The sequence below is a fragment of the Eretmochelys imbricata genome, chromosome 10, assembly GCF_965152235.1.
Source record: "Eretmochelys imbricata isolate rEreImb1 chromosome 10, rEreImb1.hap1, whole genome shotgun sequence".
In the NCBI taxonomy this organism is placed as follows: domain Eukaryota; kingdom Metazoa; phylum Chordata; order Testudines; family Cheloniidae; genus Eretmochelys; species Eretmochelys imbricata.
In genome coordinates this window covers 73,633,439-73,645,918 of record NC_135581.1, presented here as the reverse complement: position 1 = coordinate 73,645,918, position 12,480 = coordinate 73,633,439, and the positions used below count along the sequence as shown (strand labels likewise).

Sequence of the window (12,480 nt, the reverse complement as noted above, 5' to 3'; positions counted from 1 at the left end):
ATCATCATCATCATCCTCCTTCTTAAGCAATCTTGTATCCAACAACTCTGGACTTCCTGGTACCTGAATCTAACCTCTGCCACGTGCATCATATTTTAGCTGCAGGTAAAGAAAAGCAAAACTAAAAAAGGGAGAAGATAGGATTTTTAAATGCAATAGGAGTTCTACACCAAGCCTCCTTCATTTCAGATCTTGTAAAGAATGAAAAAAAATAAATAAAGTGGTCTTCCCTTGCAGACCCCTTCCTTCCCGCACTCTCTCATGGTGCATCACGATAGCGATCACCATCACCACAAAAACCAAAATGTTGCATTGCCTTCAAAATACAATATTTCTTCCAGATTTCTGCAAGTAGTGTTAGATTAGTACTGAATGGGTGTATGAAATTAAAAATAAAAGAGTTCAAGTAAGGAAAAAAAAAGAAACTGCCAGAAAAATCTAAGAAAAAAAACATTAAAACGGGAGTTTAATCATTCATGAGAGTCTATCGCCACCTACAGGATTTTCCCCCAGTTTTGAAAACCAGTTAACAAGCCTAGGTGAAGAGTTTACTCTAAAATAGAGGGCTGGAACCTCAGTTGGAGTAAAGCAGCGTAGGTCCACTGAAGACAGTGGAATTAGAGCCAGATCCTCAACTGATGGAAATCAGCCTATTTTTCCTGTCAGTCCAAAAGAGTGAAAAGCCCAGGTTTTTAGAGACTTTTTTTCTTTTAGATTATACTTATGTGAAAACTAAAGAACATGTTTGTTTTTTAAATGAAGACACAAAAATAAAAACCAGTTACAGGATGCCTAGGCTAATGGAAGAATCAATTAAGGTCAGTGTGAGTCCATACTTTTCACGTACATCAAATACGCCTACTGGTGCTCTGAGAAGTTTTCTGATAGATGACAGGGTTAAAATAACATAGTAAAAATCCCAACAGATCCAGGAAAAAGAAAAGTACCTCTGGGGTTTGCAAAACATGGCACATCTTTTAATTGAATGTTCAATTTTATACTGTATATGAACTTACTGAGGGTGCTAAAAAGGTTTTATTTTCATGAAACTTAAAAGATGAACTTCTATTCATTCAATACTGTTAACTTTCTGTGATGCAGTCCACAAGTAAAAATAAATAGAGTCTGTAAATGTTATAAGCCTTGAAATTGCAAAAAAGAGAGTTCTTTTCCGGTAGAACCAGATGAGCTGATTTGATTGGTCACAAGTACATTTTTGTTATCTGTCTGCAGATTAGTCAGATGACAAAGATTACAATTATTGGTGTCTCAAATTCAAAATATACTCTAAAAACACTTTGTTTGAACCCTCTCTAGCAAATCCAGAGCTGCACTTTCATGACAAACAACTGCACATTCCTACAAAAATATAGGGACAAACACAGTGTAAATTCCGAGTGACATCAGTGGAATTCTGTACAAAGAATGAGAATTCTGTACATTGAGTCAAGGATGACCTGTACAATGACAGTAAGAACAACGAGCTAAATCTATTTCTGGCATGAGTAGATTCTGCATCTCCACTGACAGCAATGGAATTGATCTTGCATACACAGACAGTGAATTCGGACCCGTGTCCTTGACAATTAGTTGAATCCCAAGAAAGATGCTTGATTGTGCTGATTTGTGATTAGAACAACTAAAAGGACAGAATGTATCTGCTAAAACTCTAGGAAGTACTAGGAATCCAGTGGGGTTGCATATACAAGTAAAAACCAGCAATAGACTGGATCACAATTTTATCTCGTTGAACACAGTGTATGTTAAATAAATAGAAATTGTGTGGGATGGTATAAGACCAACAATAATCTCCTGTAAAATTAGATTCATAACTTTAAAAGACTAACACGTACGATTAAAAAAAAAAAGGCTTCATAAATCAAAACAGCTAAAGTACAATACGTTATAGCAAACTCTAACCAGACCACAAAGAGAGTTCTCTCTTCATAAACATCAGATCAGGCAGCTAAAATTATTACCAAAGCTCTCTTGTAACTGTCACCTGTGGTGGGTATAATTACAGGCTACTGCTACAAGCACGCCCACGTCATATGGCAATAAAAGGACCTACAGCTTGCCAAGACCAGCCAGACAATGGAGAACACACACCACCTGACGAGAGCCCAAAAAGATCAGCCAGAGAGACTAATAAAAATGACAGCTTAGAAACAAATGACAAAGCTTGAACCACAAAAAAGGCAATATCAAATTAGTTGGAAATGCAAGCGCTGAGCAGAGTGCTCCAACAGGTCACAACTCAAGCAGAAAGCCAGTTAGAACTGTTGTCACACACGTTTGGTTCAAATTTAAGCTCTAAAGAACCCTTTTCAATAGACAAAATGTTTGTACATTTGGGGCTGACTTTATGTGTCGTTATTAGACAGCCAAACAGATGAAAAATACACATTATTAATTCAACTCAGTAAGCGGGGGGGTGGGTGGAATCTGTTTTAAGGGGTTATCTATCCTTGTACCACCACAGTGAATTCATCTCTGTCTTTGAAAGCCTGCATGCATGGCTCCCAATGACCCACAGTCAATGAGTGTTGTGCACACATTCATCCTGTGGCAGAATTTGGCTTTCCGGCTCTGGCTGCAACTTTTGGATTACAAACACATAAAAAAAAAGCCTAGGGCTTAATTTAAAATCAGTTTAATGTAAGTATAGGGAAAATGGGAGGCAAGAGCTGAGGATTTCCCAAGCCGCCAGGGCTGAGGGATTAATTTCTACACGATGCACGCAAGTTTAGAAAGCACTGCACAGAAAGCGCTGCGATTATTCACATAAATCAGTATAGGTTAGAATCATGTTAAGGATTTGAGCCACCAAAGGCACGGAAATTCACAGCTAAGGGTGAAGTGTCCAATTCACAGTGCAATACAGTTAAGCAGAAACAGAAGAGTAGAGAATTAACCCTTAAGTGTCCTCCCAAACAATATTTGATAGATCTATTTCATAAGGGTGTTTTGCTTTGTGCTGTCCTTCTTCAAGGTACTTTAAAAAGGGCTCCACAACAGGATCAATTTAGGACTGGCAGATTCTTAATGATATTCTGATTTCTTAAATCTTTGTTTGCATAAATCTGAAGTTTCCTTTATTGTTAGTTGAAGTAGTAGTGGTGGCAGGAATAGCTGAAAAGCCACTGAGGATTGAAATTCGGCCAATTAAAACATCAGAAATAGATCTATAGAAATAGTAAAGAATCACCATAAGGCTCGCTTTCTTCAAACACTGAACAGGGAACTTTACTAGAAAAAGGAAACCAGTGTTACTACCAAAGAGACGGTCTTCCCCTTCCCCTCCGTTTCATTTCAGAGTTTCTGTCTAGGGCTCTCCTCAGTCCCTGTCCTGCTTGGGTTCCTGATACAGTCATAGAGAAACAACAGTTATATCCTCAAAAAGATTGGCTTGAGCTGCAAAGTTCAGAACCAAACTTTCCTGCAGTCTGAGGTGAGATTGGATCAGAGAGGCTTGTTTAGGCCTTTTTTTATTTAAAACTATTATACCCTCATGAAACTGTTCTCACCATTATAAAAGGTAGGTTTTCATCCTGCTCCCTACACTATGCTCCCGCTGCTGCGTATGAAATCCCACATTTGTGCATACAGCTCTGTTACATGCATGTGACTGGAGACATGCAGGCAAATGTTCTGATGAGCAAGAAGCTCATATAGACAACAAAAGAAACTCAAATTATTGAAGAGATTTCAAGCTATGAATTTTTGGGGGGACGGTTGGGGTGGGATGGAGGGCTACTGTTAAAGCTTGAGATACCTGTCTGAGTTCTGCTGTGGCAGTTAATATTCCCACAGCAATGACAATCAGTGATGACAATGAGTACTTGGTTTAATTAATGTATCTTTCCAGAAAACAAGCTTCCATCTAAGATGTACTGCTGGTGCTAATTAGGGGATATTGCTAATGAACACCAGAGCCTTTTGCCTATAAGTCACCAGTACAAATCCAGCCCAACTCATCAGGGAGTTAAAAATTATTCACATCGAATGGGATGTTGGGGGAAACTCTATGAAATGAGTTTGGTGGGACTCTCATCTAGCTCCCAGTTCACAAACTCACCATCATGCTTTGCACTAACTGGGGCTGACTCAGGAGAGAGGCCAAGAACCTCATGGACCATGCAAACTGAACTACCATTACTCTAGAGGAAATCCCTCCAGATTAGGATTGATGCATGCCGGCAGGGCAGTGTGTGTGGAAAATATGTTCTTGTGCTGCCCTGTAAATAGAGGTTAATTCATCAGGGCTGCATCAGCACTAAATCCATAATTATTTTGAAGCTGCAGTTTACAACAATATGTAAAAAAAAGTTAAGAATATGTAAAATAATTTGTTAAATAATCTGCATAAAATGTCATACATGGAGCTGTGTAAAATTTAGGAGCTACGTATCGCCACCACACACACTTCCCATACCGCACTTCAGCCAAAACTTATGACCAACCAGCACAGCTCTGCCTATGCCTGCTACCATTCACTGGCCAACCGGCCTAAACCACCAGCTATGTATGGCCTTGGAAAACAGCTTCTACCTGTCCCTATTCCTAATAGCAGCCCTGGTTAGTAGAGGCCCAAGACTGAAATAGTAGGGTATGCTTAAAATAAGTCTTAGGTGTACTGGCAGAGCTCAGTATGGGGGAAGAGAGGGGACAAGCTGAAGAAGATCGGTGATGAAGTCAGAAGTTACCCAAGATACTATGGAGTTTGGTTTGCACCTTATGCCTGGCTCTAGTCAAATGTCTTTTATGACTTCCATGAAAAATTTTAAAAGGAATACAATAGTAAAAGGCAGGCAATAGGTTCTTTTAATTTGACCAGAGTATAGTTTTCTTAATACAATTACTGTAATTTCATTAAATGACATAATTACTATTAATGCACGGAAAACTGTCAATAGAAGGTGTAATTATGTATAAAATCATAAGCACAATGTGCAATGATGCACATTTATTTATAAAAATCATTCTGTGATTAAAATTAACTTTTAAAAGATTTTTAAAATGTATAATATATAGCAATAGCAATTAACTTCACAATTAATTTATGGGCTTAACTTCCACAACCATATTTGTGAGATTTTTTTAATATGAACTAAACAAGATGAAAAACGGCATCTAAAAAATTAAGCCATATATAGGTCTAATGCTGGAAAAACTAGCAAGTTGGGAGCATGTGTGTATATCATTTTGCTCATAAGCAGAACACAGCTACGGAAAATTCCAGGCTGAATATAGAAATTAATAAATGATTTCTGAAAAACAGTAACATACTATGGAAACAACGTTTAAATGGATGATGGCATAACACGAACCAATTGCTAGAAGCTGAATATCGACACATTCAAATTAGAAATTAGGCACACATTTTTAACAGCGAGGGAGATCAACCATTGGAACTAATTACCAAGGGAAGTTTTGATGTCTTTCACATCAAGACTGGACGCCTTTCTGTGAGACAGGCTTTAGCCAAATACAAGTTAATAGGCTCAATACAGAGGTAGTTGAATGAAATTTAATGGCTGAGATGCATAGTGGGTCAGACTAGATGATCTAATAGTCCCTTCTGGCCTTAAACTCTACGGATATGTTCACACTGCAGCTGGGAGCGAGTCTCCCTGTGCAAGTAGACAGACTTGCACTGGTGAAGTTTGAGCTAGAACCCTAAATATAGCATCATTAGCACATTCCGGCTCAGGTGGAAGTTTGGGCTCAAGTGCACTTAACACCCTAAATTTCAAATCTGTGGAATTGCTGGCTCTGGTAGGGAGAAAGACACAGTAGGAACAGTCCAGAATTTTTGCATAGATATACAAGTCTAACACTCACTATGAGCAATCTGTCCAAATATATGGATATTCCTAGTTATGTGCCAATATATTAGTGTCTTTTCTGAGTCTGCAGTGATTGTGATATTCACTATGTAGACAACCAAAGGTTGATAGACTACTTATGTTCCACTAACACCTTGTTTTGAGCACATAAGTGGTACACAGACCTTGTACTGGCCCTATGCCAGGGTGAATTCCACCGAGTTAAATTCATTTGGTCATTGAAACTTCACCTTTCCCCTCACCTTCCACACACCAAAAGTCAACTGACTAAATTCTGATTTCACATAACACCTATGTAATCCCAAACAGTACTCACCCTAGTGTCTGTGCAAATGACTGCAGAGATAGTGTGATGGGGTATATTCCCCACACTGGCCACTGAGAGGGTAAATTAGGCCAGGCAAGCCTAATTGACCAAATAAGCAGCCAGTATGGGAGTGAGATAGGCGAGAAGACGACCACTAATTGGAGGCAGTCGCAGCTGGGCTGGAAGAGAAGGGGCCTGTATAAAGCTCAGGAGCTGCATGTAGCAAGGAGGACTGCAGGAAAGGCAGGCTGCAGTTACTCCCTGAGAGGAGGGAGTTGGGAGGCTGGTGTACTCAGAGAGGGGGGAGACAGTGATGTCGGAAGAAGCCCAGGGAAACAGCAGCAAAGACTAAGACAGTTGACTGAATGTTATAGGGTCCCTGGGCTGGAACCCAGTGTAGAGGGCAAGCCTGGGTTCCCCTACCAGCCACTGGGTAGTTGCACAGGGTTTTGGAGATGCCAGCCAAACAGCTGGTCCAGAAGGACTGTGATTTCCCTGGAAGGGGAGGAACTTAGTGACCTGGCTGCCGCTCCAAGAGGGAGGGAGAGGCTATAGACAGAGAAGATGATGGATAGAGAGACTGCTGAGGAGGGTGAAGCGCCTGGCAGAACTGATCTGCAGGATGGCCAGGAGTAGGTGCCGCGAGCGGTGAGGAAACCCAGTCACAGACAGTCACAAGTCATCAGTTTAAACTATTATTGGAATTATGTTGGATTGGAGGGAGTCTCAAGTGGGGTTCCCCAGAAATCTGTTCTGGGTCTGCTGCTATTTAACATCTTATTAATGATCTGGATGTACATACAGAGAGCATAATAATCCAGTTTGCAGATGACACAAAGCTAGAGGAGGCTGCCAATACTTTGGATAGAGCTAAAATTCAGAGGGATCTTGATAAATTGGAGAACTGGGCTATACGCAACAAAATGAATTTCAACAAAGGGAAATGTAAGGTGCTACACTTAGGGAAGAAAACCAAATGCACAAATACAGATTAGGGGAAAACTGGCTTGGCAGCAGCACTGCTGAGAAGGATCTGGGAGAATATCAACATAACTCAGCAATGCAACGCTGTTGCAAAAAAAAAAAAAAAAAAAAAAAAAAAAGCACAAATGCAATTTTATGTTTCATTAACAGAGGCATAGCATGCAAGTCATGGGAGGTGACGGTACCACCGTACTCGGCACTGGTTAGGCCTCAGCTGGAGTACTATGTCCAGCTTTGGTCACCAACATATGGAAAGGATGTAAAGAAACTGGAAAGGATCTAGAGATGAGTAACAAAAATGATCAAAGGGATGGAATGTAAGCCACATACGCAAAGGCTGAAGGAACTGGGTATGTTTAGTTTGGAAAAGAGGAGATTAAGGAGGGACATGATCGTGGTCTTCAGATACTTGAAAGGCTGCCATAAAAAAAGAGAGAAAAGTTGTTCTCTCACCACAGCGTGCAGGACAAGAGGCAATGGGTTCAAACTACAGCACAGCAGATTTAGGTTAAATCTCAGGAAAAACTTCCTAACAGTCAGACCAGTAGGACAATGGAGCAGACTGCCTCCGGAGGTTGTGGAAGCTTCTTCACTGGAGGTTTTCAAAAGGAGGTTGGAGCCATCCGTTTTGGATGGTTTAGACACAACAAATCCTGCCTCTTGGCAGGGGGTTAGACTAGATGACTGTTGTGGTCCCTTCTAACCCTATGATTCTATTACTCTAAACAGATTGAGTGCTGATGAGGAATTTGCTTTCACTTTTTAGTTGGTGTGTGTATGCATGTGAAATCTACTCACATGTTATTTATATTCCACCATGGGGAGAAGAGACAAGCACTGAGATTTAACTTGGGAGTATTTTACCCTATAGATTGATGCAAAAGGAGATAGCACTCTTCGGATTCTCCTATGGTCCCACGTGACCTCCTCTCTCTCTCTCTCTCTCTCTCTCTCTCTCTCTCTCTCTCTGTGGTTCTGTCCATCTCTCTTTCTCTGATGTGCCTCCAGCAGAAGTAGTAAATACTCTTGTCAAACTCACAACCCTGTCAACATTGATGGGAAAACATTACCGGTACACAGTAATGGAGGTGTGAGAGCAGCACACAGCCCAGAGCAGGAAGGCGTGGAGCTTTCCTGTGTTTCTGGCCATATTCTAAGCCCTGACAATCATGCACGAACAGTTTTAAAAAAAATATATGTCATTCACAGTACCATCCCTCAGCAACTGTGGTTGAATGAAGTAAATTAACTCTTGTACTTCCAATTATGCATAGAACCAAGAAGAAAGGTTCAAGAGATGTCTTGGGGATCTCAGACTCCTCTCCTGCTGTTAATGTCAGAATGGCCACATAATAAAAGACCTGTGGAACAGGCTGAGCTGAAACTGGGCTGCTTTTGGGAGGATTGTGGGGTTTTTTATGGTTTTAGTTCACCTTTCATTTGGTCAATGAGTAGGTAAGAACACCCAATGGGTACTCCAAAACTCTGATTTCCTTTGCTTTTCCAAGGGCTCGGGAAAAGAGTGGTTGAAAAAGTTGGAGGAAGAGCAAAAGTTTCTAGGCAGGTTAGAGGCGTTGTTTGTAGTCATTTTTGACCTGCTGCGTATGAACTGTACACACAGTTTTCATTTTGCACCGAGACTACGGCAAAGGCACTTTTAAAACTATTAACAGAGACACTGGAAATATTCATAGTGAAGGGGGCATAATTAACACTAATGCTGAATCAGCTAGGTTTAAATTTTTTTTCCAGAGGAAAGTTACTCTCTATTATCTTAACATTGTACAGTCATTTCCCACCCACCCCCACAATGACATATCATCACACAATATTAGTTCTATGGGGAAAGCATCTACGACACGCAGTAGAAAGAGAAATTTGGAAAATTGTCCTTTTCACCCTCTGATCCCATTTTTCCTTCTCTAGATGCATCTTGGACCATCACCTATAGCTCCTTGGTCCTAGACACACTTTCCCACTTTCAGTCTCCCTACACTTGCCCTTTTTTCCTTATATTTCAGTTTCCCTCACTTGCTAACATTGTTATATTTCTCCACAGCCTAGAGACAGACACATCTCCATGTTTGTTTTTGGCCAGATTCAGCGAGCTACTTAACCATATGCCTAACTTTAAGTATGTGCTCAAGTAACTTGCTGAATCAGGGCACTTGGCACCCTGTATGTTCACCTTCTTTCCATTTTCAGTATGTACAAACATGCAGTTCCACCAGTGCACTCACACATACCTGCTTCAACTAAGAGTCCCATTTTACCCTTCACATTCGGAATTACACACACGGGTCTCGGGAACCACAGCGATTACACATGCACACTCAAGCATAAGAGTGGCAGATCGTCCAAGGAACCCAGAATTTCATGTTCTAGAGGAAAGAACTAAAATTAACTGAGCCTTCTTCCCCTTGGGGTTCAGTATATCTGTGTACATCACAGGGAAAGGTATATCAATTAGTATCTCAATTGGAGAATGGACTGGAAAACACTAATCGTCACCCTTTCAAGCTCTTGATCCATTAGAGTCAACTGTGTATATTATCAACGCAAGTAAAAAACAAAAACAAAAAAAAAAACCCTCTCTTCCTCCTCAACTGTACCTGCCAGATCCCTCTCAACCTGCACGGTGAAAGACAGCTTCTCTGTCTTTACTCTGTGCATCTTTCAAGCAGCGACAGCTCACTTTACTCATCTGTGCAAATACACTGTGAAGTGTTTTCATCAAAAGAACCCTAAAGCAACTTATAATTCAAAGACAAAAAGGGAGGCAAACACTTGGAGATGTGGCTGTTATTTGGTTTAATAAACACTTAACTCAAAAACTTTTTTTTTCCCCTCTGGACCACCACAAAACAATTTTGCAACCTTTAATGGCATGCCAGACATTTCAAGCATGAAGAAAATGCCACACTGCTGAATAAAAAGGAGGAGAAACCTCTTTCTGCTTGAGTGGATGAGAAAGCTGAAAAAAGGGTGTTTACTACAAAGAGGAAAAAAAGAATGCAGCTGAAAAGTGGGCCAGATAGGTGGAGAACTTGGCTGTTAGTTCTCAGACCACACCAGGACTTGCTGACCAAAAATTTTTTATATATATATAGTTATTACAGTCAATGGGCAGATTTACAAGAGACAATTAATGTCAGCATAGAGCTGCTTGTATGCAGTCGGACAAGTGGCACGCCCTCAACTAACAGGTGTGGCAAGCATTGCTGAACTACAGTAAAACGCAATCTCATTGAAATTAAAGTTGGAACGGAAAAGACCTATGAGTTCATCCTGTCCCATCAATAAAGGATTGTTGCCTATAGACTCGTTCTTCCAGTGCTTTATCAGCAGCACAACAAGCCAAAGGTAAGTCACAGGGCTGCTGCCATTCCATTATCGCAAGTCCAGCCAATATGACCTTCTGTAAGCCCTTTGTGGGGATTCTAGACCACTAGGTCCTTGGTCGTGACACTTTTCTCTGTGTAAACCTATTGAGAGCCAGTGCAGCCCATCCAATCCTTATGTGCACAGCCTTCGGAGGCCCCCAGTGCTGCCTTTGGGCCCTCATAGCTCCTCCATACAAGGTCTCAGAAGGGGCTTTGTTGTGCAGAAGGCCTCTGCAACAGGTGAAAATATGGGAGAGATTGTTCTAGAAGGACCGCCATGGTGTTCATCTTGCATTCAGCACAAGAAGAGCCTGATCAGGCTTGGGACTTGTGGGCACTACAGTGATTTAAATAATAAAACTGAAGGACAATAATAGTAACACCAACCAACAACAAGAGAGTTTAAGCTGGGGGGGGTGATGGGGAGGAGAGAAGGTGCTGTAAGACTCAATGCCTCATATCAGTTAGTCTGATGGAATATGAATAAATCCACTTACCACAAATGCTACCACACTCCTTAGTGTAGATTCCCAGAGAAAGCAGCTCCTTAGGAATTGTATTGTATTCCATATCGCCATGGTGATTTTTTTCACACGATCAACATTTCTCGATAAGATCTGGTAAACGTCGGACGGGAGGGGAGAGAAAGGAATTTAATTAAATGCTCCAATTTCCTACTTCACTTCAGGAACAGTGACAATTTTAAGCTACAATTGCCTTTGTGCTTGTACGTATGCTACAGCTTCTATTTCAGAGACACGCTCCAGCTACTATGTGTTTTCGTATGACACCCAAATATTTCAGCACTTCCCCCCACCCCAAAATCTGCAAGTCTGAAGGAAAAAGAATGGAAGCTTTTTTCCCCCCTCCACCAAAAAAAACCCCAAAAAACAAAAAACACACCTTTATGGCAAAATCCTACAGAATTTAACAGAAAATGAAACCCTTTCCCTTAGGGGTTTGGGCTATCTCTCTATAGAATTGAATAAAAAATTATATTCTTGCTACAGATGGTTAAAAAATAGCAAGAATATTAGTCTCAATTAAATACTATAGACTTTCATAGTAATTGATTTAGAACCTTATTAAATTTCTATACCATCTTATTGTTTTTCTTTATTCTTCAGGGATGAAACCAAAGTATAGGTTTTTGTTTCAAATTCCATAAACTGTGCAACATGCATATATGTTAAAAGTTCTTTATTAAGCCATTCTTTTCCCTCCAGAAATTGGGGAGATGTAGCACCACAGAGTTAGATCAGGAAGCAACTGTGTGTGAATGCAAATCAGCATTTATACACATGCAAAAAACATACACAGAATTGACATCTGTGTTCCATGTTTCCATACATAAATAGAGTTTGACCACAGGTTCTATCGTCTGGGTGTACTAGTGAGGCTACTGAAAAGCCATTCCAAACAGAGGTGATAGCTCGGCCCAGAGTCAGCCTACCTTCTTTGAAAGCTTGCGGTTGTCTCCAATGAAGCGCTTTTCTCGTGGCTTGAAGGTTCTGATACTTGCTTTTACCTAAGGAAAGAATAATTTATTTAGAATGTTACCATTCAAGTTTGGTATCATCATATTGATTTGGAGCTCTGGTGTCCTTTACTTATTTATTTGTTTCAGTCCCTAAATGGTTTATGACAAGGTGTTAGGTGTACATATCAGTTATTCTGCACAATCCTGGGGCTCATCTAGGTTACTCCAATAGAGAGGAGACTGCAGGGTGTGAGCTGCTCCATGGTTAAGCTCAGCACACAGCTCAGCATACTCCCTTCTGTTCCTCTGTTGGATCAACCCCATACAGAAAAGTTCTAAAAAAAGAGACAGGAACTGAAGATCACTTCCCCAAATGTCCTGTTCATACTGCATATTTAATACTAAGGTATTAGAAGGGACATCCGAGAACAGACGGAAGTATTTTACGCTCCTGTAACGCCCTTAGCCACTTAAACC

At 40.6% G+C, this 12,480-nt stretch overlaps 1 protein-coding gene across 4 annotated transcripts in view; it reads right to left on the bottom strand.

The window, feature by feature from the left end:
- Positions 1–12,480, bottom strand: part of MCTP2 (multiple C2 and transmembrane domain containing 2) — a 161,894-nt gene that overhangs the window by 45,231 nt on the left and 104,183 nt on the right. For all 4 annotated transcript variants that reach the window (XM_077828640.1, XM_077828639.1, XM_077828641.1 and 1 more), the window contains 2 exons: positions 11,977–12,051; positions 11,021–11,140 (listed from right to left, as the gene is read on the bottom strand). In XM_077828640.1, coding sequence (XP_077684766.1) covers positions 11,021–11,140; positions 11,977–12,051 — 195 coding nt within the window. The remainder of the gene's footprint in view (positions 1–11,020; positions 11,141–11,976; positions 12,052–12,480) is intronic.